This window comes from Platalea leucorodia (assembly GCF_965183815.1).
Source record: "Platalea leucorodia genome assembly, chromosome: 14".
Classification (NCBI taxonomy): Eukaryota; Metazoa; Chordata; class Aves; order Pelecaniformes; family Threskiornithidae; genus Platalea; species Platalea leucorodia.
Window position 1 is genome coordinate 5,676,030 of NC_138836.1, and position 27,488 is coordinate 5,703,517.

Sequence of the window (27,488 nt, forward strand, 5' to 3'; positions counted from 1 at the left end):
TCCTCGGGGTGGCCGAGGCTGGCTTGCCGGGAGCCGGGCTGGGCTCAGCCTCGTGGCACCACTGAGCTCCTATGCACAGCGGGCTCGTCCGGGCGCCTTTCCTCTCCCTGTGCTCTGCCTCTCCAACATTTGGTTTCTCCAAAGGCTTCCCAGCCAGCATGGCACAGAGCTGCAAGCTCTGCTCTTGCCAGGGCATCCCTGCGCATCCCTCGGCAGACGGGGTGCAGGGAGCCGTAACCCCCTGCTCCCCCACAGCGGCACGGTGTGGGGCCAGGTGATCGCGGGGTGCTCCCATGCGTGGGAATGGCTCGAGCCCAGCCTGGGCGGCTGGTGCAGCCTCTCCAGCCCTGGCCCTCCTTGGCAGCCCCAGCTGTAGGCCTGGAAAGCAAGGTAGGAGAACATCCCGCATGCAGCAGCCCTTGCTGGCTCATCTCTTCTATCCACCACTCTCACTTTGTGAGAGAAGCGGAGGAACCGGGGGCAGCTTGGCCCAAGGGCTCTGCAGGGCAGAGCAGGACCAGCTTAACCCCTTCCCAAACGCTGCTGAAGCCAGGTGGGTGGAAGGGTCAGGGCTGGCGGCTCCAGGCTCGCCAACAGCCCCGCTCGGGCTTGGGCTCAGCCTCGAAGCACACCCAGCACAGCCTCTGCAGCGAGTGGAGCCGTCGGCTCTGCAGCAAAAGCTTTTTGGGGTCTCGCCAGGTTGCCGCTCGCTGTGCCGGTGCCCCGTCCTCGCAGGCCCCGCTGCTGCCATCCCTCCTGCTAAACTCTGCCTTCCTCTTTCTCTGCAGAAATCCCTTTGCCAACGTCCAGCTGAAGCCAACGGTGACGAACGACCGCTCGGCTCCGCTCATCAGCTGATCTGGGAGCGCTGGCGCCCGCCGTGCCACGCGGCACTCGCCGCCTCCTCCTCGCCACTGCACGTCCGGCTTTCCAGGACTTCATTTTTAGGCAAAGTTTATTTAATCCTGCTGCTTTGAAAGCCAAAGGCTACAGCTAGTGCCCTAGTTCTCTCTTCTCTAGACCCAGCTTATTCCTCCCGGTGGCAGAGGGTTAAACCGCTGCCATGTAGCCTGTCCTTTGCCTGCGCAGAACTAGCGCGATGGCAGCCCCTCGTCCCCAGCACTCCCAGCATGTCTCATAGCCGGGTTTGCTTCTAGGCTTAGCAGCAGCTCGCTGTGGTTGGGAGAGTAGCCTCAGCTGGAAAGCAGCTCTCCAGAGCCGAGCTGTGCTCTGGGCTCGCACGGGGTGGAGCGGCGATGGCAGAGGGCAGACGCTCCCCACGCTCCCCCCTGCCTGGCCAGGAGAGACCCTGGGACAGGCAGGATAGCCCCGATCCCCCGTGCAAGCCAGGGGGGTGGTGGGAGCCACAGGCAGCTCCCAAGCTCCTGCGAGACCCCCGGGCTGGGAGGCGGCAGGACGCCGGCGGTGGGGTGCCAGCACTGCAGCGCCCGTGGGGACAGGACAGCTCTGGTCCCAGGGCTCCTGCAGTGCCAGGTTTCTGTATATAATAGGGTATTACGGTACTGCTGTAAAATATAAGCTAGAATAACCACTTTTGGAGGTGAGGGCTCTGTTTAAGCGTGCCTTGGGGTGCCCGGGGCCATGGGGTGCCCAGCGGTTGAAGGGGTGCTCCCCTCAAACAGGCTCTCCCATCCAGACCTCTTGCTTGGCTGTTTGTTCTTCCTCTATTACTAGGGCTGCATGAGAGAGAGAGAGAGAGAGAGAGATTAAAATATATATATATATATATAAAAACACACTTGCTAAGCTTATTGCTGGGGTGTGCACCCCCGAGCGAGCTGGTGCCTGGGCCATTCCCGCAGCTCCCAGCTGCCGCCGCACCCTGAGCCGCACCGGCGCAGGGCTCACATCCCTGCTACGGGAACAGGGAGAAGAGGTTTTTCCAGGCAGGAACCACATCTCCCATGGGCGAGCGGTTGTGTGCCGGGCAGCGTGGGGAGGCAGCACCCTCAGAGGTTTTGTCTTTTCCATTGTATTGGTCATTTTTTGCACTTTTTAATCGCTAGTGCACCGCAGCCCGCTCAGCGGGTGCCTTGCTGAGCGCAGAGAGCCCCAGCGAGTGGGTTTCCATGCAGGCAGGGCTCTTTCCCGGTCAGACGCGATGGCTCATCGCTGCCATATCCCCTTCGATGGTTTTTGCAGCTCTGCCGCAGGAAAGCAGCTTCTCCTGCGACCACCCGGGCTCTGGCCGTGCGCAAGGGCTGGGTTCTCTGGTCGATGGGCCGCTTCTTCCTCTCCCGGGGCTGCAGCAGATGGATGGGGGGCCAGACGGGGCAGGGGCGAGGGGAAGGGCTCCTCGGGGTGGCGGGTGGGAGAGGGCTGGGGGCTCACAGCCCGGGGTGGGGGCAGGCCTGGGGTCCCCTCAGCCACCAGGCTGGTGTTGTCCTCTTCCAGCCCTGTGCCAGGGGCTGCCGCCCCCCCCCTTGGGACCCCCAGGCAGCCACCCCGGGCTCCAGCCAACCCCCGGGGCTTCGCTGCACCTCCTGGCTTGGTGGCACCTGCAAGATGTAACCTGAAATAATTTTTTATGAGAAAAAGTAATTTATGAGCAATAAAATCCCTCCCACCCCTTCCACCCGCAGTATTTTCCTTGGCCGGAGGCATCTGCCTGGCCCCGGAGCATCGCAGTCTCCATCCCGAGCAGCCCCGGGCTGATGCACAGCGTCCGGCCCCACGCGGGGCAAAAGCTGGCAGCTGCCTGCGTGCTGGGCAATGACCTGGGCAGCAAACGGCTTAAGATATTTTAAAAACTTTATTATTGGCCCGATGATATTTGACACACATGCTGGGAGCTGTATGGAAATCAGCACTGATAAAAAATACAGCAATTATGACCCGTATTGATAAAATAGACAATGTAATAATAGCCTTTCTATTAAAAAAAATACCCGAGACACAGCTCTGTCCTCATGCTGCCCTCCAGAGGCAGGGACCTGCGGCGCCATAGACCAAACCCGGGCTGCTGGAGGGGGTTCGGGGGGGGGGGGGACGAGGGGTGGGGGGGTCAGGACCAGCATCCCCCCACCCTGGGTGCGAGGGGAGAGCGGGGGGCACCTGGGGTGCTCGCAATGCCGAGCAAGCCCCCCGCAATGCAGGCAGGGTGGCGGAGGGGTGGGGGGGGTGCAGCAGGGTGGGTGCTGTGGGAAGGGCACCCCAGGGACCCCCCCCCCCCGCTTCTGCACAGGCTGCACCCCACCACCAGAGATGGGTGCCGTGTCCCGTGCCAGCGGCCAGCACAGGGTGACAGCCCCCCCCCCAGCTGCAAAGCATTCAGCAAAGAACTTGCAAGTGCAGCACTGGGGCTGGGGGGGGGGTCATGGGGGGGGGTTGTACAAACCACGCTGGAGCTTAAATAAAACACTTAAATAAAGCAATGGTTGCCATCGGTGACTTGCCAACTGGCTGCCGCAGGGGAAGCAACCAGGAGCGGAGGGGGTACGGGGCAGGCACAGCCGCCCTGGATGTTGGGGAACCCCTGGCTGTCCCCTGGGACAGAGAGGGCCCCAGCTGGGGACACAGCTCCGGGCTGGGCTGGTCAAGAGGGTGGGCGAAGGGTGGCCAAGTATGGTGACACCTGTGCCCAGCACCAGGCTGGACCCGCAGCATCACCGTGGTGCCGGAGCTGTGCCAAGCCAGGGACAGGCTCGTCCCGCGGCACCGAACCCCGGCATGGAGCTGAACCCCCTGGCAGCAGCCCCGTCCCACACGGGTATGTGTGCGTGTGTGTGTCCGTGCACGAGCACGTGCGCCCTCGGCCCACGAGCACGGGGCGGCAGGAGCCAGCCAGGGCAGCAGGACATGGGGCTGGGGGCGAGGGGGGGGCGAGGGGGGGGGTATTTCTCACCTCAGGGTTTGGTCTATAGACCCCAAAGGAACCAGCCCTGATTTCAAGGTTTCGCTCAGCTCCGCTTACTTCCATTTCCTTCTGGAAGCTGGAATTGCACAATTATCCTAAGCCTCAAATGAATTAAAAAAAAACAAAAACAAAAACAAAAAAAACCAAACAACAAACAAACAAAAACCCAAAACGGAACGAACTGCGAGCGCCCCCCCGCCCCCCGCCCCCCGCCTCGTTACGTCTCTTTGGCAGCAATAACTTAAAATTGCGTCAATGATGTGGGTTCAGTTGAGAGCAAGTTTTGTTTTTAGGGTGCAGTTGGGTTTTTGTTTCGTGGTTTTTTGTTTTTTTTTTTTTTATCCTTTTCTTTAAATACAAAAATAGTCAGGTTGGCAGGTCCCGGGGGGCCACCCCACGCGGGGGCAGCCAGGACCCCCTCCCCTGCCAGCCCTCCCCGTGCTGCTCCTCGCCGCAGCGGGGCAGGGGTCCCGCCAGCCCTCGGGGTCCCTTGCTGGGATGGGACTGCTCCCTGAAAAGCAAGGGAGAGGGGAGCTCCCCAGCCCCCCCGAGACCCCCCCAAAGCCGTGCTGCCCACCCCGGGCACTGGGACACGAGAGCCAGTGGTAGCCCCGGCATGGAGAGAGGGTGCTCAGGGCAACCTCAATCACCAGTAGCAGCCAGCGGCCCCTTGCTCAGGAACGCCGTGGGGCAGCCGTGGGGCGGCTGTGGGGCAGCCGTGGGGCAGCCAAGCTGCTGCGAGGTGCAAGGCCAAGTGCACGGCACGGGGTGGGGGACAGCATAGGGGTGCGGGGACAAACACCACCTCGGGGAGCACGCGTGGGCAAGAAGCCAAGGGGGGGAACTTCACTGGGGGGACACTCCGCAAATGTTAGCAAGATCAGGGCACTACCCTTTAAATGCTATAATTTATATATATATATATGTCTATATATATATATGTGTCTATTTATACACGCACACACAGCCACTCGCACACGCACGCATATGCACGGCCGTCACCCACCGCCTGGCCCCGGGCCGCACTGGCCCCGCTCCCACTCGCAGCAGCAAACGAGCTCCTTCCGATAAAATCTGCCTAAAAAAATCCAGAGCACGGCCTCGGAGCTCATGGCTGGACCCTGCTCCTGGCCCTGCTGTCCTCCACCGCCCCGCGCTGGTGCCGGGGCAATGCTGGGCCGGCGTCCCGGCTGGCTCACTCCCGGTCACCATCTTCGCTGCTGCCTGCAAGGAGCAGAGAGGTGGTGTGAGCGGGTCCCAGTGCTCCCACGGGACACCCAGCCCTTCGGAGGGGGTGACCGTCCCCACAGGACACAAGGGCAGGGTGTCCCGCACAACCCTGGCTCCCACCGCAGCTGGCACTGGGGGACAGCAGCTCTCCAGACCCCCAGGGGTGGGGGGGGTCCCGGCTGCCCACAGAGCAGCATGCGGGGGGACTCACCTCCTATGGAGTCCATGTCCGAGTCGGAGACGTGGGTGATGGAGAACCGGGACACAGGGGCAGGCGAGACCGTGAACCGGGAGAACTGGATGGGCAGTACCTGCTTCTGCACTGGCACCAGTGCAGGCAGCGCAGGCAGCGCGGGCACGGCCAGGTCAGGCTCCGCCGGCGTCCCCGTCAGCGAGGACATGAGGGACGGCTTCACCGGCATGAGCGGAAAGTCATCGTCCCACTCAAAGCCGCCGCCTGTGATATGGAGCGAGGGGGCTGAGCCCACCGTGGGGGTCACCCCAGCCTGCCCTGCCATCGTCCCCACCGCCCCCCCGGCCCCTTACTCTCTTCCGAGGCGTTGCCGTCCGAGGAGTCGTCCGAGGCACCAAGCCTATCCGCCAGGCTCGGGGGGCTGCTGCCGGCGGGGGGCTGCCCTGAAGGCTGGGGGGACTCCGGGAAGCTCTGCTCTGCCAGCTCCCGCGTGGGGCTTTCCTGCACAAGGGGAGACAGGCGGGAAGGGACCCTCACTGGAGGCATGCCAGGGGATGGCCCCTGCCACCGGTCCCCAGTATCCGAAAATGCCGTGGGGCCATGCCCAGCACCCAGCTCTGCCTGCCCCACGGCTGCCCACCTGGTCAAAGAGGTAGATGGTAACATCATCGTAGAAGGAGACGGCTTTCTTCTTGCGCTCCAGGTCCTCGCAGAAGGCCTCGGAGAGCAGGCTGGGCATCTTGAGGAGGCTGCGCAGGTTCCTGCTGCTCTGGCTCTCGGCCACCACGATGGGCACGGCCGCTGGCTCCTCCTCGCTCTCCTCGCTCTGCTCCTGGATGTTGTAGCAGCGCAGTTCCTCGTCCGACTCGTCGCTGTCCTCCGTGTCCTCCTCCTCCTCCTCCGGCTCCTCGCGGCGCTCGGGGGCGGCCAGCCGCAGCTCCCGGGCAGACGGGAGTGGGCAGAGGCCTGGGGGTGACTCGCCCACCGGTAGCAGCGTGCTGGGACCCCCCGGCGCGTCGCCCACCACAGTCCCCTCTGGGGGCAGCCCCGGTTCCCCAAGCCCCGGCGTGGGGGGCACAGTCTGTTCGCCCCCAGCTGTGGCTCCCCCAAGTCCGGGGACACCCTCGGGCACACAGATCCCTCCAACGGACACCGGCTCCCCGGGGCTTGCTGGCACCGGCGTCAAGAAGAAAGTCTTGGGTGGTGCAGAACCCGGGGGACAGGCATCTCTGTCAGGGGGCAGGGAGCAGCCCGGCAGCGGCCCCGTGCTGGCAGGTCGCCGATCGGTGCCAGACCCCTGCCCCGTGGGGCTGGCCAGGGCACTCCCGGCCTCTGTCCCCCTCCAGTCCCCCGCTGAAACCCCAGCTGCAGAAACGTCCACTGCCACCGCAATGCCGGGTGCTGCCGGGGGGCTGCCAGGTGCCCCCGGGGGGTGCAGCGGGTCCTCTCCTGGCACGGGGGCTCGCCCCAGGTCCTGCACGGGGGGCCGGGGACCCTCCTCTGCCTCTGGGGTCCGGGACCCATCGCTGTCTTCCTCCTCATCCTTGGGGCCACGCTCGGCCTCGGCGTCGTAGTCAGAGAAGTAGGCAGAGTCGCGGTAGGGGTTCTTCTCGGAGAGGCTGTGCAGCTCGGCCCCGAGGGAAGTGGAGAGCCGCGTTTCAGGGGCCGGACCCTCGCCCTCACCCCCTGGCAGCCCCGGGGGTGGCTTCCCCAACTGGCTGAAGGCCTCTGGCTCTCGCGGCTCATGGGGCTCTTTGAGGACAAACTCGGGGGACTCGTTGTTCTCAGTGTCGTAGCCGCTGTCGAGGGCCTTGGGCTGGCCAGCGGGCGCGAAGGCCGTGGGGCTGAAGACCTCGCAGGAGCTGGCTGTGGAGGGGATGTCCAGCGACTCCAGGGAGTCCGGTGTCCCCACCTGCTTCTGCAGGGACTTGAACACCGGGGCCGCCTCCATCCTCTCCATGTAGTCCCCAGAGAAGTCAGTAAAGACGCCAGAGGTCAGCTCCGCCGTGTCCTCGTCGCTCCCCTCGTCCACGCTGGGGAAGCTGGCGCTGGAGAAGGTCTTGTCCGGCGTCCGGTCCGCGTCACCGGTGGCACATGAGCTGCTCTCAGCAGCAGCCTCCCCGGGCACCGACGCGGGCGCCTCTGGGGCATCTGGCGCAGGCTGGGTGCCATCTACACCGGCCTCTGTGGGGGGGCCAGGGTTCGGGGCGGCAGTGCCAGCCATGGGGGCATCCTCCCGCGGCCCCGGCGCAGCCGCGGTGTGGGGCAGCGGGCTGTGGGCAGGGCTGCTCCCCTCCATGCTCTCATCTGGACAGGCATTGTGCTGGGCCCCCGCTCCAGCTGGTGGGGCTGTGCCGGGGCCCCACGGCGTGCCAGGGCTGCCAGCCAGCGCTGCTGCCTGCGAGCAGCCAGAGGCTGATGAGTCACGGCTGTGCCAGGCCTGGCGCCGCGGGGAGGGCGAGCGGCACGGGGAGGAGGAGCCGCCGGCCGTGCCGGGGGGCTGCTCCTGCCGTGGGCGTCGGAAGTCATGGCCTGGCGGGGACCCCCCGAGCTGGGGCTGGCCACGTGGCACAGTGCCCAGTGGTTTGGCCATCAGCCCCCGGAAGGTGATCATGCGGCGGTAACACCAGCTGTCGCCGGCCGGGGGCTCGCGGGATACTGGGCTGCCACTGCCGATGTTATTGTTGGAGGAGCTGTTGGAGGCCCAGGGATGCCGCTGAGCCGGGGGGCTGGTGCCCTGTGGGCGGGGGGCTCCGGGGGGGCTGTCCTCGCCCAGCTCCAGTGCCACGCAGTCCGGACGAGCCCCGCTCTGCCCCGGCAGCCGTCCGCCCGGCGGGGCTGCCCCTGGCTCCCCGTACCCCCGGGGGCTGTAGGCGCAGTTCACCGACGGGGAGACGCCCAGCGGGTCGGCAAAGATGCTGGGCTGGAAGCCGGGGACGGGCCACTCCTGGCTGCCTGGCTGGGCGGGCTCCTCCTCCAGCAGGTACCCCTCGGCCCGATGGCTGGGGGACGGCTCATAGCCCCGTGGCTCCTGCCCCGGGCAGGGGTAGGGGTAGTACTCGGCGCACTCCCAGGAGCCCTCGCCCGCCGGTGCGTGGCCCAGCAGCGGCTCCATGCTGAGGGAGACGGTGGGGCTGCTGTCAGAGTCGTAGGTGCTGCCACGGGCACCCTGGGCTCTCCAGCAGGTCGGGGGGCACGGGGACCCCTGCTCGCCCGCAGGGCTGTAGGTGCACATGGCGTAGTCCAACTCGGCGCTGCCCTCCCCGGGCCCCTCGATGCGGATGTAGTACTCGCTGCCGAGCGAGGGGCTGTGGGCGCCCAGGATGGGCACCACGCCGGGTGCCGGCAGGCCGGGGCAGCCCGGCGGCTTGCACTCGTAGCAGGAGGGTGAGACCCCCAGGCTCAGGCGTCCCGCGGTCGTGGCCGGGTAGTAGAGATCGTGATAGCGGGCGGCACTGCTGGGGCTCAGGGACCCCAGGGGCGCCTGGAAGTGCTCAGTCTTGGTGTGCTCCCACTTGTACTCGAAATTGAGGCCGTGGCTGGTCTCCATGACGGTGAGGATGTCGTCCCCGTCCGAGGGAAAGCCGTCAGCCGAGAACTGCTCCAGCAGCGGGAAGGAGGAGAGCTCAGCACCGTGGTGGCTGGCACTGGCGCTGCCGTTGGGCTTCATGGAGTTCCAGCGCTTCTCGAACTCCTCCTCCGCCTCCGTCGCCCCTTTGGCGCAGAGGTAGGAGAGCAGGAGGTGCACCTCCTCCGCCGTCGGGCGCTGCTCCGGCTGCAGCCAGCAGAACTGCATCACCTCGTACCTGCCACGGCGAGGGGTGGGGGTCAGCCCCAGCCCCCCGCCCGCCTGGGGACGGGGAGAGGGAGGGGGCAGGACGCGGCCGCAGCCTGGCCCGGGTCCTCACCAGCGCTCCGACAGCGACAGCTTCAGCTGGGGCTTGGGCAGCTTGAGCTGCTGCTCCTTGATGGCATAGGCGAGCACTTGCCGGTCGGAGTAGTGGTCGTAGGGCTGGCTGCCCAGCTCAAACAGCTCCCAGATGGTGACGCCCAGCGACCTGTGGGCAGGGCGGGATGCTGGGGGCACAGGGAGACCCCCACCCTGCTACCAGCCAGCCGCCCCAAAAAATGATCCACCCCGATGCATCCCACCGATGCCGCCCTTGTGCCAGACACCTCCCTCTGCACCCCCCGTCCGCCAGCCCGTGCCGTGCCCAGCTGCAGCCCCCTGTGCCCCCCAGGACCCTGCTCACCAGACGTTGCTGGACTTGGTCTGGTCCACGATGAGCAGGTTGCCGTGCACTTCGTCGATGAGCTCGGGCGCGATCCAGCGCAGTGGCACCCACAGCTGGTCGGCCGTCACGAAGTAGTCATCCTGCCAAGTATGCAGGGTCAGTACGAGAAGAGAACGTCAAACCTACGTGTAAGGGACCGGCCACGCCGCGGCAAGAGCTGTCCCCGGCCCAGCTGCCCCTCCGGCCACCCCATTGCTGCACCCCAAGTCCCCAGTTCCCCCCGGCTTGTGCTCTGCTCCTTCTGCCCAAGCCTCCAGCCCCCTCTGCCTGCTCCCCCTGTCTCCCCATCCTGAGCCCCCTCCAGCCCCACAGCTCCCTCCTGCCGCCCCCCTCCACTCCCTGGCTGCAATCTCAGCCCTGACGGGAACCGCAGGCAGCCGAGAGCAGGCAGGACAGACAGACAGCCCCAGGTCAGTGTGCTGGCAGCTGCCTGCAGGGACCTGGCCCTTGCAGAGGGGCAGGTCCAAGTCAGGCCAGGCAGCAACAGGGAGCCCCAGCTGCATTGCACTCTGCTGGGCAGGGGATCAGGGCGCTCACGGGGGAGCAAACCCCCCTTGGTGCTCAGGGAGAGCTGCTGGCCAGGGGGGACCAGCCTGGGGTGGGCAGCCTGGTCCCAGGGCACGGAGAGTTCCTTGTAGGGTGGTCCGTGCGACAGTCCCCCACGCTGCCCCAGCAAAGCCCAGGGGCCAGGGGCTGCCCTGGCACCACTGGGGAGGGGAGATGTCTGCGGGGGGGTGCAGTGTGGGTCTGTGTGTGTGTGTGTGTGTGCAGGGGGGGTCCCGGCACGCAGCCCCCAGCCCCCTTCTCCCCCAAACCAGCCTTACTTTGTACTTGCAGTGCGACAGCCCATAGTCTCCGATCTTGACGGTCAGGTCGGCGGTGAGCAGGCAGTTCCGCAGGGCCAGGTCGCTGCCAAGCAAATCCCGGTGCTGTCACCGCCGCCGCAGGGGGCAAGGGGACACCCACTGCCCGGGGGCCAAGGGTCTGTGCTCAGGGACACCCTGGGCAGCGCCGTGGCCGGCGGGCTGGCGGTGGGAGCGGGACGGCTGTGCAGCGGCGGGGCCAGCCGTCTCACTGCCAAACACCGGGCGCGCCAATAACCAGCCACCAAATGCACAGCAGGAATGCCTGCGCAGCTCCAGCTGCACCTCCGTCCGTCCGTCTGTCCATCCATCACGCGCTAAGCCAAGCAGAAAGCGGGTGTCCCCGGGCAATGTGAGCCCTGGCACGGGGCCAGGTTCCCAGGCGGCTGCTCCAGCCCTGGAGGGGTCGCACAGACAGGACACACGCGAGACCCCCGCTGTGGCAGGGCCCACCAAGGCCGGGATGCCCGTAGGAAAGTCCCTCTCTGGCATAGCCGGGGACCCCACGTCCCCCCACAGCGCTGGGCACCTTCATGGGGACCCACCCGCAGAGCCTGGCTCGGGTGGGGAAGGTCCGGTGGCCCCCGATGGCAGTGCACCCCCTCCTCAACAAAATCACTGATGCTGGAGTCTCCATCTGCAACTCACTCAGCACCAGGATATTGTTGGGCAGGAGGAGCAGCGGTGGGGCAGGAACGCCGGCATCCTGGGGACCCCACATGTTCGGACCCTCCAATTCCTGCCCAGCCCCCCCGGGGCGCCAGGCCAGCCTACCTGTGGATGTAGTTGTTCCTGTGCAGGTGCAGGACGCCGCAGGCCACCTCGCACGCCATCCTCTGCAGCGTCAGCGGGTCCGGGGTCATGGCCTCGGCCCCCCGGCAGCTCCGCAGGTACCCTTTCAGGTCACCCTGCAGGGCAGTGCCACTGTCACCCTCCATGGCGCTCGGCTCGCCGGGGGCTCAGCCATGCCCAGCAGGGCAGAGCACTGCCATGCACCCTGCCCTGCCCTGCCTGCAGCCCTGCCTGCAGCCCTGCCATCCCCTCCGCAGCCAAAGCTTGCGCCCTGGCCCCACGGTGGCACCTCAGGGAGCGGGACAGGACACGGGGGGGACGCACGGGACTCACCAGAGGGCAGAACTCCATCACCAGCAGGTACGGGGTGACCTCGGCGCACTGGGCCAGGCACTGCAGCAGGTTGGTGTGCTGGAGGGCCCTGTGCGGGGCAGAGCAACGGGGGCACGTCGGCACCGCGCCGGCTGGGGCCGGGGGACAGCGGTAGCCCCTGGGGAACCATCTCCCTGCCTCCTCTGCTGCTGCGCTGGGGGCCAGCATGGGGGCTGCCGGGAGCACCGGGAGCGGGTACCAGCACGTCCCAGCGCCCCGGGATGTGCCACAAAGGGACATTTGTTCAGCTCTGCCAGGGCAGGGAGCAGCTCCGCGCCCCTCCCTCGGCCCCGCTCTGCCCATGACCTCACCGCAGCCCGCTGCCCCCGCGCCGTGGCCAGCGGCTCCCAGCACAGCCCTTGTCCTGCCTCAGTGAGCCCCAGGCAGGCAGGCGATGGGGCCGGGACAGAGCCGTGCTGCCCAGAGAGCTCGGCCGGGCACCTCCACGGGGCAGCCATGGCTCTGCTCAGCAGCCAAACGTGGCACAGAGGGGACCAGGCACCATCCCACAGCATCCCTGCTCCCAGCTGTGCCCAGTGCAGCAGCGGCACCGCAGAGTGTCCCCAGATGTACCTGTAGGGCTGCGCTTCCTCCAGGAACTGCATCTGGTCCTGCACGCTGGCGCTCGCCTTCAGCTCCTTCACCACCACCTGGGTGCTGCTGATGCCCGAGTTCACCTCCCCCAGGAACACCTGGGGCGAGGGACAGGCTCGTCCCCTCCATCCTCACCGCATGCCCCATCCTCACCCCAAACCCCGTCTTGCACAGCCTGGGCCCCGCAGCCAGCCTCCCACCGGCGTCCCTGGGGGACCGGGCCCCTGCCGCTCACCTTTCCGAACCATCCGTGCCCAATCTCCTTCAGGTAGAGCAGGCTCTGCCGCCCCAGGTCTGCCGACTTGAGGAGCTGCACTGTAACAGAGCACATCCAGCTGCCCGCACGCCCTCCTGCCCACCTGCCCGCCCGCCCAGCCTGCCCGCATTACCCGCCGGTCCCGGCCGAGCCCTGGCAACCCCAGCGTGCCACCCGGTGCCCCGGGGTGCTCCGGAGCATCCCCCACAGCAGCCGTCCCCATGCACCCCACAGCCAGGGCATCCTTCTGTCCAGGCATCCTCCCACAGTTGCGCTGGCTGGGGGACGCGGGGTACTGGTGTCCTCAAATTGGGTGGCAGCGGCGAGCTGGCTCCCTGCCCCTTCTCCTCCTCAGGGACCAGGGAGAGCGAAGCCAAGCCCAGCGGGAGCTCTGGCATTTAGCCCCTTCCCAGCCCCCCCGGCGCAGGTCCTGCCCCTCAGGCACCCCATGCCAAGGGCGGGCAGCAATGGGGCCATTGTTGGGCTGTGCCGCGCCGCCTCGCACCGCGCCGGCCCCCCAACACTGCTGCCATTCTCCGGGCTGGGGAGCGACACTGGGTGGGAGGGGGGGCCGCAGCCGGGCACCCCCCGCATTCCTCTCCCACTCGCGGGTTTGTTTACGTGGGACCGTGGCTCGTGGGTGCCACAGTTCGGGGAGCCCGTGTCCCGTCCCACCCTGCCGGGGTGCACGCTGCTCCCCCGGGCCGGTGCCATGCACGGGGCTGGGGACAAGCCACCGCAGACCCTTGCAGAGAGGGACAGTGGCAGTGCTCCCCAGGGACCTCGGCTGCCTGTCCCTTGCCCAGGAGCTGCTCCTGCCAGAAATGCTCCACCGGAGCCATCCCTCCTTAGCAGGGGAGACCCACCATCCCCACCTCACCACGCTGCCCCCTCCCCACAGCCTGGTGATTCAGGACCCCCGAATGGTCCCTGCATGGACCACCACCGCCTGCCCCCGGCCCGGCTTACCTGACCGCCCCGGCTGCTTGGCCATGGGCAGGGAGACCTTGGTGAGGGGCAGGACGTAGACCTCGGGGCCATGCTGGGGGTCGGGTGAGCCCTGGGCCGAGAGCTCCGTCACGTAGTCGTCCCCCTCGGTGTTCTCAAACTCCTGGGCCGGGGGGCGAGCGGGGGGGCACACACCGAGCAGAGACAACTGACCCTGCGGGTTCCCCGCTGCCGGCAGCCTGCCCCGCACGCCCCTCTGCCCGCCACCCTGACGGGCTCACCCGTGCCCTGCGCATCGCACACCCCTGGGCACGGGACCCTGAAATCACACCCTCCCGGCGCACAGCCCTGCCTGCACCCCAACAGCAGACACCCCCCTCCCTGCCATGGGGATGGCCCCGGGGCAGGCACCCGCTTCCCACCACCCTGGAACCCCATCCTATTACCTGGCTGTGCCGCCCGGCCAGCCACCGGCTCCTGTAAGCCGCCTGGGCGAGCAAGTAGGCGATGGTGAGCATCTCGCCCTGCCCAGCCCTGCCTCATGGTGCTGCCATGCACCGCGACTCGCTGGCCCCGGGCAGCCGCCGGCCCGAGCCGTGCGCCCCTATATAGCCATGGCGGGGGCACGAAGGGGCTCATTGTTCCCCTCCGGCACGACGAGGTGCTCCGGCCGGTGTGGGACAGTTACACAACGGCCCAGCGTGTCCCCCCCTCTGCCTGACCCCCTCCCGCCACGGGCGCCACAAGCCTCCACAAAAATCCCAGCAATTAGGGAAAAAACGTTTTCTCGGCACATTCTGTGCCTGTGAGGTCAGGGTGCCTCCCACCCCCGGGGGCGTGCGGGTGGGACCGCCGCGGCCCTTAACCATGCCGTGGCCTGGCCCCGCACAGAGCCGGCAGCCCGGATGGGTCAGGATACGGCCCACAGAGATGCTGAGCCCCACAGATCCAAGCCCTGCAGAGCGAGGAGCCCAGATGAGTCAGGATATGACCCCCAGTGATGCTGAGCCCCACAACGTCCATGCTCTCCAAAGCAGGGAGCTTGGCTGGGTCAGGATACAACCCACAGTGATGCTGAGCCCTGGCAGCACCCTGGCAGGCGGGGGGTTGCTGAGCTCCCCCTGAGCAATGCTACCCTGAGCCAGGACACATCCTGCACCGGCGCTGGGGCTGGCCCTGGCAGCAGCAGGGGATCCTGCACCCGGATCCTCCAGGTGCCTCCGTCCTTCGCTGGGCTCCCGGGGGGAAGCCCTGCCAAGTGCCCGGGCAAGCCTGGCCTGGGGAGACCCCCGCCCACCGCCCACCCCGCGTCCCCGGCTCACCTTGAAGCCGATGTCCCCCTTCTTGCAGCACAGGCAGGCCAACATGAGGAAGATGAAGGTGAAGAGCCCCGAGAAGGAAACAGCCACGACGGCCAGCGAGGAGGACCAGGAGAGCTCGCTAAGGGGGGTGCCGTCTGCGGGGACAGGAGGGGCTCGGGCTCAGGGCAGGGGGCAGGGGGGGCAATGGGGAGGGATGAGGCTGTGCCGGGGGTCCTGCCCGGGCGGGGGTCACGGGATGCAGGGGCACATCGCGGCTCACAGGGGCTTTGGCGGGGAGCACTGAGGGAGAACGGGGGTCCCAGCACCACTTGTGCCCCCTTTGCTGGCTCAGCTCATGGCCAGGATGGGTGGGGAGCCCAGGAGGGACCCCACAGCCGAGGCAGGACCCTGCTGGCAGCTCGCATGGAGGGGGACAGGGGGCACAGCCCCCACAGATGTAGGGTGGCAATGACACATGGTGGAGGGAGGCTGCACCGGCTTGGGGTCCCAGGCACCCCTGCCCAGCTGAGCCCTGGCCCCAGGGTTTGCCCTCCGACGGGTATGGCAACAGCAGCAGCAGCCCCGGGCAAGGCAGCGTCCCGAGGCCGGACGGGTGCTGCGCCTGCGGGAGCCAGGAGGACGGGAAGCCGGTCCCCAGCGCCTGGGCAGAGCCGGCTCCTGCCCCGTCCCATCTACAGAGCTGGGAGATGAGATCCCCCAGGGGAAGGGTCTGCCAGAGACCTGCCAGCGCTGCCGGGAGCCCCCGGCCCTGCTCCTGCTGACACCAACAGCTCTGCCTCTGCCCCGCGCCATCCCACCTGCAAGCACCGCTGGGCAAACTGCAGCCGCGGCTCCTGCCCCCGAGCCCCACACCACCGGGCATGGGGATGGGGATGCTGCTGCTCCCGGCTGGGCACTGCACCCTCCAGGCACCAGCACACCCCAAATCCGGCACCCACCACCCCGCTCCAGCCCACGCCATGGCTGCGTGTCCCCTCGGGGCGGCGGGGAGCACAGCGGCAGCGGTGGTGGCCGTGGCCCAGCTGCCAGTCCCTGCCAGGCCCCTGCCACCGGCTGCAGCTGCCACATTACTATTCTGCCCAGAGCCTGCCCGAACAACCGGCGCGATTGTGGTGGGAGGAAGCCGGAAGGCCACGGTGCTGCCAGCAGAGCCGGCCTCGCCGGGGACCCGCACACAGCCCCACAGTGCCCGTTGTGGTGCCTCCCCACGGGACATCAGGGCTGGGACGGGTGCCCTGCCCTAACCCATGGCCCCGCTCAGCCGTACCCGCCCGGGCGCAAGCCCCCATCCGGCACCACAGTCCCTCCCCAGGCCACCGAGCGCGGCGCCGAGCCCTTCAGGGATGCTCATGGCGCACGCATGGCTCCCGCGCATGGACCACGGTGCATCGCCCCATCACCGGCCCCACACCCCGACCGCACTGCCCCTCTGCTGCCGCCCGTGCTGGGGCTCAGCACCGCGCTGCCGGCTCCCACGTGTCCTTGAGAAAGGCACCTGAAGGGCACAGAGGGTCTGGGGGAAGGTCCTGCCGCCAGCGCACGGCTGCTCCCGAGTGCTGCCCGGCACCGCACGGCATGGGCACGAAGCACCCTGGCTCCCGGCACGGCGGTGAGCGGATGCACCGGCCCAAAGTGCTTTGGCACAGCCTGGGCCACACCAAACTCTTTGCCAGTGCTTGAGAAGGAGCTCAAGAGCCATCTTCTAAGGCTCATGGATGCAAAGCCGAACCTGGGAGGAGCTGGGGGTGGCGTTCCCCCTCCTTTCAGCTGGTTTCCATGGTGAACACACTTTGTACCGCGAATGTCACCATTTTCCCTGGATAGTGGGACAGCAAGAGAGAAAATGACTCACTGAAAAGAGCCTTTTGAACGTCAACGGGGAGCAGAGCGCGGCGACAGAAGCCTTTCCAACGGGGACCGTCAGCTGAGCCGCCCCTCAGACACGGCTCAGGAACCAGAGCTTTGCAAACGAACCACTCTCCAAACCAACGAGCCTGTCAGGTCCGGCAGCTCCTGCCTCAGTTTCCCCACCTGCACAACTGGTGACCTGGGAGCCATGACCAGCCCAGACTGGGCAGGGTGCCACACCGGGGCAGGGGCACCACTACCACCACAACCCACCGTCCGGCTGTCCGGGGAAGCAAGCGCCGCCCTTCCCCGTAACCACAGCACAGCCGTTCGGTACGGCGATGGGAAACGTGGCATCATTTCAGAGGCCAAATTCTCCCAGAACCAGGTTGAATGCACCTGCAGCAGCAGCTGCCGGGGCACTGGGAGCACCAGGACACAAGGAACACTGGGGCACAGGGAGCAGGGCCGGCTGCGTGCAGTGTGAAGGACCCCAGGGCTCTCAAGAGAAGCTGGGGCCCCACCACATCCTGCACCCCATCCCGAAGCTCTGCCCCCTGCTCTCGCAGGAGGAGCAGGGTCCCCTGGCACTGCACCATGCCCTCCTCTGGCCTGGGCGCTTGGCACCAGCCCTGAGCCGCTCCTGGGCAGCCTGCTCGGACGTCCGCCAGCCGCGATGGGCTCTGGGTCAAGACTGGGGTGCTCGGAGCCGACCTGAGCCGAGCAGGGGGTGCAGGTGGGTGCATGCAGCACGGTGGCAGCGCTGCTGGGATGCGGGGGGCACCCCACAGCTGAGCCCTGCACACCATGCCGGCACGGGCACCAGGCTGGGGTAGGTGGGGGGGGTCACCACCCCAGGAGGGCCAAGACCCCTGCGCAGCCCTGCCTGGCACCATCACGACCCCCCCGCCCCAGCCATGGGGGGTCTCATGGGACTCTTCCAGCTGCGGCTCTGCAGCACTCAACGCCTTCCCCCCCCCCAAACTGCTTGTGCAGCACCAGCCTCGCCACGGGGGTCAGGCTGAGAACGGCCAATTCGGTGCATCCTCCAGCCTGGCCAGTGGGAACTGCCGCATCACTCAGGTAGCCCCCAGCACCCAGGGCCAGCCTGGGCTAGCGACCTGCCCGGCAGCGGGGCCGGGATGTGCCAGCAGCTGCATGCAAGCCAGGCAACACCGTCCCCTCACCCCAGCCAGCCCTGCGGGGTGGGGACAGGCAGGGGTTTGGTGGCTGCAGCGAGGCCACAGCTCCAGCCCCAGGGGCACCTGCCCCAGCCCCAGACCCAGCCCCGGCAAACGGGAGCAGAACAGCAACAGAGAGAGACCGGGGATGCCGGGTGCAGCGGGGCGCAGCAGGGTGCAGTGGAGCGCAGCGGGGTGCAGCGGGGCACGTGCTGCCCTCCCACCCCATGGAGCTGCCGCCCTGCCCAGCGCTGCCCGTGCCCCCCAGCCTGTTGCATTGCCCACCCAGCCAGGTCACAGCCCCGAACGCCGGTTCCTAACAGGGATGGGAAAAGACTGGGGGTGACCCAGCTGTGGGGTCCCGGCCCTGCAGCGCGACACCGCTGCCCGCTCTGCCGGCCGCCGTGCCGGCAGGGGAGCACAGCCCTTCCCTTTGCTGACTCACGTTTGCCGGGTGCCTGCGGCCGCCTCGCCAGCCATGGCACGCTGCCGCTGGGCCGCTCTGCGGGCTGGGGCGATGCTGCGGCCGTCGCTCGTCTCTCCCCGGCGGAGAGCGGAGCCCAGCGCGGCGAGCGTTGGCTGACGTGTGCGGAAGGGACGAGCCGAGGGCTCCCGCAGAGCCCGGCGGCAGCTCAGGGCTCCCAGCCCAGGGCGAAGCCTGCCTGCGGGGCCAGCCATGGGCAGGCAGCACCCGGCTCCTGCCCACCCACCTGGGTTACAGGCAGGGCTGCCCAGCACCCTCCCCAACCAGGCAGAGCACATGCAACAGCTCCGGAGCAGAAAGCTGCAGGGTGCAGGGCACAGCACATCAAGACCCCCCTGCTCCCACCTGGCCTCTCACTGCAGGACCTGGTGCAAGCCACAGTCCTGTGCCTCAGTTTCCCCATCTGTAATTCACAGAGGGTGGCTGCCCCCGGGACCACCAAGGGGCTGCATGGTGGGGTGAGGGCTCGCAGTGCCATCCGGGAGGTGACGGATGCTCCGCCGCCTCGGGAGCGCGGGCTGCACATCTCCCCCTGCCCCTTCACCGCCCCACCACAGCTCCCACCCCCCCCCCATGGACCTGCCGGGCCCTGCACCCCAGGGCGCAGCACCCTGCAGCAGGTGCCCAGCTGGAAGAGGCTGGATTCGGGCAGGGAGAAGGGCAGGAGTAGGGCAGGGAGCAGGGCAGGATTCGGGCAGGGTGCTGGGTCTGGATTCAGGCAGGGAGCAGGGCAGGATTCGGGCAGGGAGCAGGGCAGGATCCAAACACGCAGGACCCATCAGCACCTCCAGCTGCGGGCTCAGCGCTCCCCTGCCCCGGCAGCTCTCCCAGCACAGACACGGCCCTGGTAACGCGTTAATCCCCAGGTCCATGGGCAGCTTCCAGGAAAGCAATTTTACACCCCACAGGACGAGCGCTCTGCTCACCCACATGCATCCAGGCGGCAAGAAACCATCCGCTGCCATACAGCACGCAAACGCGAGGCTGCTCCTCACAGTCTGTCTGCAGCTCCAGAGGGAAACTGAGGCACCGGGAAGCTGGGCAGCAGGGAATAAGTGGGACGGCCCCGGCTGCTGCACCCCTGAGCCCAAATCCCTCGGGCCACGGGAGCAGCCAGGAGCGGGGAGCAGGGTTGGGGCTGGCACTGCCCACCGGTGCCACTCGGGAGCCCGGCACGGAGCCGGTACCCACAGCATCCTCCACCGAGACGCCGCGGAGCCACACATCCCCTCGCAGCGGCCGGCCGAAACCGGGGTGCGAGGAAGCAGCACCCTGTACGCCCCAGCCCTGGAGACCTTCTCCCACCAGAAACAGCCAGAGCCATTCGGGCAACCTCTCCAGTGATTAATAGATCATTTAATTTAAAATGCAAGGCACGCCTTGTTAATCTGTTCTCCTTATGTATCTTTTAATGTGGGCTTATTTAACCAATGCAGAAGTATTTTAAAAGGATTGATTCTTGCCTCTTAATTCTGGTTTTATCATCTTGGGATGAATTAGCAGTAAAAAAATAATTAGGTGGAAAATAAAAAAAGATCATCCATCATTTTCTAACATGATGAAATAAAAATTAGGGCCGTAATAAGTACAGGCCAAGCCGCATCATTGTTGTGCATACACCAAGCGTGTCAGCCTGATTAGAAACAAAAAATCAAGTTCCTCCATCAAAGCCTGCCCTGCTGCAGAGCCAGGTTTCCAGCTGACACAGCCCAACCGTGATCAACTTTCTCCATTTTCTGAGAAAATAATAATATATAAAAAAGCATGCAAAGCAAGATTTGATTGACACTTCAGACCAAATTCTCATGTTTGGTGTTTTAAATCAGGTCCGAATCGGGCGCTGCAAAGCCTCCCACGCCAGCAGGGATGCTACGGCTGCATCACGGCAAACCCACTGTCCCAAGGGGCAGGGAGCGACCTCGGCCCTTCGTGCCCAGGGGAGCGCCCACCCCTCCCCTGCCCGCGCCCCGGCAGGGACCCCGCCAGCCCCATGCCGGGAGCGGTGCCAGTGGCCAGGGCTGCCCGCGAGCACGGCACCGCGGTCCCGCCACCGGCAGCGTGCGGCACCGGCCGAGACGAGGCTCTCGCTAGCCGGCAGAGCAGCATTTACGTAACAGCGGGAGAGAGGCAGCATGGAGCGGGGCAGCCTATTTTTATCAGAAATGCTCGGCGGTGTTATGAAACGAGAAGCTTCAGCTCCACAACGGAGTGGTGGAGGAGCAGGGCCCTGCGCAGGAGGCGGTCGAGGAGCGAGCGGGCAGGGGGATGCTCCACAGGGCAGGCAGAAAGCCGGGCGCGGGGTCTGGCAGCTGCAGTAGCCCCGGAGGGGCTCTGCCCCACCGCTGCAGGCCACCCCTCTCTGCCGTCGAGCCTCGAGCTGCTCCGGTGGCGAAGCCGAGGGCTCCCCGGGTGCTCTGCTCTCACCTGCCCCACACCTTAGAGCCATGCAGTGCCGTCGCCACGAGGGTCGCCGAGCACCTTGCAGCAGCCAAGGGCACATCACAGCCCCGCGCACCCAAACACCGCCCGGATGGATTGGGCAAGGCGTGCGGAGGGGACCCAGGGATCACCGGCAATGGGAACCTCCATGGCTGCTGCACCGAGAGGCAGCCAGAGCCACCCAAGCTGCGGTGGCCAGTCCTGGCCCCAAGCAGCAGCGTGTGTTGAGGGCCCTGCGTAGCCGTGCCAGGGCACAGCGGCCAGGCACAGCATCCACCCTGCGCTGCCGCTGCCGGGGCCACTCACCCAGGTGGGCATCAGGGAGACCCCCGCTCCCGGGCAGCCATCAGGGTCTCCCCCACCACAGCCCCAGAAGGCCGCCACAGCCCAGACCCCGGTTGCCCCAGCCCACGGCACGGCAGGGAGCGGGACTCAGCATTGAGGGTGCTCGGGCACGAACCAGGGGGATGCTCAGCACCGGCCAGCCCAGCACCCCTCTGCACCATGCCTGCTCTTGTCCAGCCCCGTGCCACCCAAATCACCCATCAACCACGTGCACGGGAACACACAGACCGGGGAGCCCAGAAAAAACCCTACTTTGACACAGCGATGGCGGCAGGGATGACCCGAGGGCAGGAGCAGGTCTGGGGTGCAGCCACTGCAGCTGTGGAGTGGGCAAGCGCAGGGAGGAGCACACAACCTCACAGGTATTTCGGAAAAACGAAGGGCCACAGAGGCCAACACAGCAGCCCGGCAGCGGGACACCCCGGCACCGCCGGGACAGGAGCCTGGGAGCGCCCATGGGAGAGCCGCTCCCTGCCCAGGCACAGAGGGCAGAGCCGGTCCCTGCCCAGCCAAGCGGGCAGCGCTGCTCCATTTACTGCATTTGCATACACTGGAATTTTCCTTCGCTCCAGTAATTAAAACAAACCGCTTTCACACGGCTGCTGGCACCAGGCTGCGGAGGAGGATGCCGGCCGCGGCTGGCAGAGGGGAAGGGATGGGAAGCAGGACCCCCCGACACTCACTGCCTTCATCCCGGGCTGGGGGACGGTGGCTCTGCAGGAAATCCTGGACCTGCTCCCCCGTCCTCCGGTGCCGAGCCCTCCCACAGCCACCAGCCCCACGTCCTCTCCATCCCTCCGCTAGCCCCGAGCACCACCGTGAGCCCTGCACCAGCTCCGGCGCAACCCGGGACGCTCCCCGTCCCTTCTGCACCCCCGGCCATTAGGCCAGGCTGGAGCAGCTCTCAGAGCTCTGCCGATGGCAAATGATATTATGGCAGTAATTGCCCTAAGACGGCCACGCAGCACGCTCCGCCAACGCTTCCCCGGGCTGTCAGGGGGATTAATGCCCAGAGGAGATTTATTTTCCTGCCACCAGGCATGCTGAGTCAGCACAGCTCGGCGCCTCTTCGCACCAGCCCCGTCACCCTCCAGCCCTCCTCACGGCTGCCCCAGCCCGGTGTCCCATGCCGTGTCCCCGCAGGGTCCCTCCAGCTCAGCCCACCCCAATGGGCAAAGCCCTGCCAGGGACGTGCTGGGGCGTTCACCAGGGCAGGAGCAGCCGGAGATGAGCAGAGCCCCCGAGGGGCTCCAGGGCACAGCCGGGACTGCCATCCTTCCATCCCAGCACAGGGTAGAACCAGGCTCAGCTGCGGGACAAGAGTGGCCCAACAGCCCCTTTGACCCGAGCGCAGGAGCTGCCTGACCTGGCAGGGATTTTCCAGCCCAAGGAATCAGCGGGATGTCGAGGCAGCGTAACATGAACGAGGCAAAACCTGGGAAGCGCGCGTTGCCCGCTCTGCCTGCCCTGGCCGCAGGCAGCCAGGACCAGGCAGGCCCCCGGCTAAATGCAGCCCCCCCACCTGGATGCAAAGCCCCCTTGCTTAATGCAGACCCCCCAGCTAAATGCAGACCCCTCGTGTCAGGGGGAAGGATGCAGCTGTGCATGCAGGAGCACGGCGCAGCCCCCCACCACAGCCCTGAGCCAGGCAGCACATTGGCGGTGCCATTTCTGCCCCACATCCCCCGGTGCCACCGGGGCGGCAAGGCTGGGGCCAAGGCAGGCTGTGCGGCACGGCGAGGCGGGCACTGGAGCCCTGCTCTGGCTGGGAGCACGCGGTGCCGCGGCGGGCAGCGCCTGTGGGCTGCTCTGGCACATGGTGTCCCACAGAGGCCGGGACCGCCGGGCAGGGAGCCCGTGAGTCACAGCCCGCTCCCCCCCCCGGGAGCGCGGAGCCCTTTCAACCCCGGCGTATTAATTTCTCCTAATTGGCTTTGACAGGGATCCGTATCGCCATCCAGAACGCAATCGCCCGTGTGCGCGGGGCGGGGGAGCGGGGAGGGAGCGGCGGGCGGAGGGAGGGAAGGAGGGGAGAAGGGGGGAGCAAAGCAGCACCCCCGGGGGAGCGGCGCTGCCGGCTGCCTGGATCTGTCCCCCCCGCCGAGCGGGACCCAGCTGCCCTGCTGCACTGCAGAGCTGCGCCAACGCCATTTCCCACGGCAGCCCAGCTGCCAGGCTCTGCCGGGGCAGGGGGCTCGCCACGCGCCGCCCCGCTGCTGCCCACCCCCAGCACCCCCGCAGGCACCGGGATTCACCCCCCTGCCTGTGTGCCCGGCTGCTGCCGCCCACCAGCCCAGACAGACGGACAGGCCCCACGCCGCCGGCACCTCCTGCGCACCGTCCCCTCGTGGGAAACGCACGGTGAGACAGGACACCAGCCATGGCACTGCCCCGGCTGTGCAGGGCATTACGCCTCCCCGCAGCTGCCACCTTCAACTCCCGCCCGAGGAGCTCCCACCTCCCTGCCCCAAATCCCCCCTTTGCGCCCAGCAGCACCTTCCCTCGTCCTCCCCCGGCATCGCCGGCAGCCAGCGGCACGGTTGGTGCCAGGGTGGGTGCACGGGGGGGTGCCTGGCCCCCATTTGGGCTGCCAGGGTCCTTCTGGGTGCTACGGCCCCTTTACTACTGCAGTCCCCCAGGTCCCTTCCCATCCCTGTGCCAGGAGTGGACGGTGATGCCGGACACAGAACAGCAGCACTCGCCGAGCTGTTGCCACCGCGTGGCCTGGCACAGAGGATGGCAGCACATGCCAGCCAGGACTGAAAACCCAGGGCTGGGGGGACCCCCTGTCCTCCCTCGGCCTCGACCCCCCATCTTTCCCAGCGCCTTGAGCCCTGGCTGACCCCGGTGCAGGCGCGCTGCCCCGGCACACGACCCCTCCCAGAACACAGGGTCCAGGAGCCGGAGCAGGGAGCAGCAACACCACAGCCACCGGCAGCCAAGGACACCTCACCAGCTGCCGTGGGATGGGCAGAAGGGCCGAGGCAGCCGAGGGGAGGAAAAAAAGGGGAAGAAGAAATAGGTGGGGGAGAGAGGATGTTTCTCATGATTTCAAAATGCACTCCTGGGTCTGAGACAGGGAAGTGTGGGCTGGGAGCGGGGAAGGCAGCTGGGGCAGGCAGGGCAGGCAGGGCAGGCAGCAGGGTGAGGAGGGGAGCAGCCCTTTCCCCCAGCAGAGACATCCTCATGTCCCCGAGCAGCTGCCATCGGCTTCCCTGCGAGAGGACGGGGTGCCATTGACCCCAAAGCAAAGCACTGCCCACCCAGGTGACACAGGGGACGCGGCACTTCTGCCCGATGCCTCCAAGTAGCTCCTGCTCGGCCGGGCTGCCGCAGGTCACGGCGCTTTCAGGGCAGGGAGTGGGCACCCAATTCCCATGGGAAGCCCAGGGGGATCTGGGCTCCAGGATGGGGCAGGCGTGTGGCATGGCGGTGCCTCTCGCCAGCGGGGCGGTTGGTGCTCCACTGGTGGCTCCGGCGCTCCATGCACCACACGGGAGCATCTCTGGGTCTGGCCTGCGGATGGGCAAAGCAAGACGGGAACCGCAAGGCCACCGGGCTGGGACCCCTCCCCGGAGCCCCCGGTGCTGGGAGCGAGCGCATCCCCCCGGGTGGTGCACGCCGGCCTGGGCACGGCTCCCCAGTGTGGGCACATCTGATGGCCAAGCCAAGCAGCCTCACCAAAAATACAAGCTGAGGCCGGAGCACCGGCTGCTGTGGTTGGCACATCCCTTCAGCACCTCCACCCCAGGTGACACCGCTGTCACCGTCCCCCGCTGCCAGCTCAGCCCACGGCCTGGCCCCGGTGGCTGTGGCTTCCCACCGTCCCTCCCCAGGGGATGCGGGGACATGGGGCCAGGAGCATCTCTGCTCCCCTCATGGAGCCGGAGCCCCCGGGGCTGCCCCGTCCCCCAGCCGCGGTGCCGCGGTGCCACGGAGCCTCACAAAGCACCTCCTCCTCTTCCACGCTGGCACAAGCAAACCCCAGGGAAACCAGGCTGGCGCGGGTGGCCGGCAACACCGCGCAGGCAGGAGGTGCTGCCAAACGGACAAAATCAACAAAGCCATGAAATAGAGAATACGGTTTGTTCCCCCCTTTAATTCCTCTCCCTGCCAGTAACCGTGGGTGGCAGCCGTACGGCAGCGGCTGAGCCCCGCACCCGGGCGCACAGCAGCACGGCGACAGGCAGCGATGGAAACCTTCTTGCAGAAGGATTTTTAAATCAAACGTGCCCTGCAAATCCCCAGGTTGACGGGATTAGCATGGCAATGGGGCGCCTCACGAAAACCCAGAGAAAAATCACACCAGAGGCTGAGGACAGCAAACACGGCTCCGTTCCCAGCACCACCACATTTTAGATGCAAATAAAGAGCTTTCCTCCTGAGCAGAAATCAATGCCGAGCGGGCTGGGAACAAAGTCTCCAGCAACGGGGACGCGGTTTGGTGAGTCCTGGCGTGGTTCATTTTTAAGTCCCTCCACGGATTCAGACCGCCCGCAGCCACCAGACCCAGGGCCAGGGGAGCAGGAGCAGCGTGCTGCGAAGGAAGGACGGAGCAGGAACCCGGCTGGGAGGGATGCAGGAGCCCAGCACCGACAGCCAGAGCTGGCACCGGCAACGCTTTGCCTCCTTCACGGTGATGGAGGCGGCGACGGGAGAGGCGCGGGAGCCACGGCACCGCCGCTTGGCTGCCAGACCTTGACACGCGTTTTCCCCGGTTTGATAAACAAAGGGCCGGTGCCGAGCACACTGCCAGCCCCGCCGAACATCCCCGCGCCTCGCCGGGGCTTCCCACCTCGGCGGCTGCTCCGCGGGCAGCGGGTCCCGCGCACGAGGGGTTCCCGACGCCCTGCGCGGGTGCCATCCCCGCACTGGAGGGACGCCAGGCGAGGGGCAGCCGCCGGTGTTTGGCAGCCGAGGAGCGAAAGGCAGAGGAGAAGGGGAGGCTGCTGCTGCGGCAGCCCCAAAAACACGCACACAAAAGCCAGCCCCTGCTCTGCTCCCGCGTCTGCAGCATCTTCCTGCAGCTGCGACGCGGCCGAGGCACCTTACATAACAGCCTGCGCCCCAAAACGCCCGCTCCCTCTTCCCCAGCACCACACCGAGCCCCACTGGCTCTCCCAGCCCAAAGGGCCACCACTAGCCACCCAGCAGGCGGGCAGGCAAGCGTCCCAAGGCAGCCGGGGGCTCAGCCCCTGGCACCGTCTTCCTCCCTCTCACCATCACCATTATTCCTGTTGTTATTATTCGATTTCAATGCGAGAGATGCCTTCAGAGGCAACGCAGCCCCTGGGATTCCTCCGCACGCTCCAGCCCGGGGAACAAAATGCCGCCCGGCTGCGGCAGCGGTCCCGCCGCTGCACCAAGATGTCTCATCGCGGGCAAAGGCGGCGGGTCGGGTCCGGTTGGCAGCACCGGGAGCCCATAAAGTGACATTTCGCGGCGATGAGGGCGAAGGCACGCTTCGTTCACGGTGTGGCACGGTGCACCGGTACGGCACGGTGCACCGGTACGGCAGCGTGAGCAGCCGGTGCGGGGCTGAGGCGGAGGCGAGCGGGGACCGCGGGGGGCTGCCCGGGAGGGCCCCCCGGGGAGGGCTCGGTGGCGATGGCGGGGGGGGGGATGCGGTCGCCGGGCGGCCCCGGGGCTGCGGCACTCACCGGGGTCGAAGTGGGAGCTGAAGGCGAGGCTGGGGCTGAGGAAAGCGGCCGACATGGCAGCGGCGGCGGCGGCGAGGCGGCCCATGGCGCGGCGGCGGCGGGAGCCCCACGGCCGCCGGCTGCCGCTGGCCCGGCGCTGGGCACGGCGGCGGCGGCGGCGGCGGCGGCTCCTCCTCCATGGCGGCCGCCGCGGCCCCGCGCCCCGTGCCCCGGGGAGGGGCCGCGCCGCCGCCGCCGCGGAGCGGGCTCCGGCGGGCGGGGGCTGCAGGTGGCGGAGCCGCAGCCCCGGACCCGCACCGGGACCCGCCGCTCCCCCGGGACGCGCCGCCGCCGCCGCCGCCCCCGCGCGGCCCGGCCGGGGCAGACGGAGCCCGCCGGGACCCCCCCGGAGCGGGGCCGGGATCCCCCGAGGGGCAGCCGCCCCCCGGCCCCGCGGAGCCGCCCCGGGCACCGCCGCCTTCCCGGGAGCGGGGATGGGACAGGGCGGGTGGCTCTGCCCCCCCGCCGCCGCCCCTCGCCCCCCGGCCAGCCCCACACACCCCATGCTCCCACCTCGCACCCCGAATCTCTGCACCCGCGCGCCAGCACGGCCTCAGCCCCGCAGCCCCCAGACCCAGCCCGGGGCAGGGCGAGCAAAGCCCCCCGCCCCGGCAGCGCCTCGGGAAGGCAGCCGGGCCAGCCCCAGCGCGGGGACCCCGTCGGGCTGGGGGGCTGCCCCGCTGCGGGGCCGCACAGCTCGGCCTCGTGCGCTTGACGCCGCAGCCCCGGCGCGTGGGACTGTGCCCTCCA

General features: G+C 67.5%; 2 protein-coding genes across 5 annotated transcripts in view; one reads left to right on the forward strand and one right to left on the reverse strand.

Moving 5' to 3' along the window:
* The window catches only part of BAIAP2 (BAR/IMD domain containing adaptor protein 2), a gene marked incomplete at its 3' end in the record, with an annotated part of 50,470 nt that extends 48,203 nt beyond the window's left edge, over positions 1 to 2,267 (forward strand). For all 4 annotated transcript variants that reach the window (XM_082327121.1, XM_082327118.1, XM_082327117.1 and 1 more), the window contains one exon: positions 789 to 2,267. In XM_082327121.1, the coding sequence (XP_082183247.1) occupies positions 789 to 858 (70 nt within the window). The remainder of the gene's footprint in view (positions 1 to 788) is intronic.
* AATK (apoptosis associated tyrosine kinase) lies at positions 2,262 to 26,803 on the reverse strand. The gene is made up of 16 exons (XM_082327123.1): positions 26,700 to 26,803; positions 14,743 to 14,876; positions 13,442 to 13,583; positions 12,452 to 12,531; positions 12,196 to 12,314; positions 11,584 to 11,671; positions 11,233 to 11,366; positions 10,420 to 10,504; positions 9,554 to 9,675; positions 9,209 to 9,358; positions 5,941 to 9,106; positions 5,654 to 5,801; positions 5,319 to 5,564; positions 4,884 to 5,101; positions 3,866 to 3,953; positions 2,262 to 2,533 (listed from the first exon to the last, which is right to left on the reverse strand). The coding sequence occupies exons 1-14, from the start codon at positions 26,782 to 26,784 to the stop codon at positions 5,073 to 5,075; spliced, it is 4,728 nt and encodes a 1,575-aa protein (XP_082183249.1). The 5' UTR covers positions 26,785 to 26,803; the 3' UTR covers positions 2,262 to 2,533; positions 3,866 to 3,953; positions 4,884 to 5,072.
* Between the last annotated feature and the right edge of the window lie 685 nt (positions 26,804 to 27,488).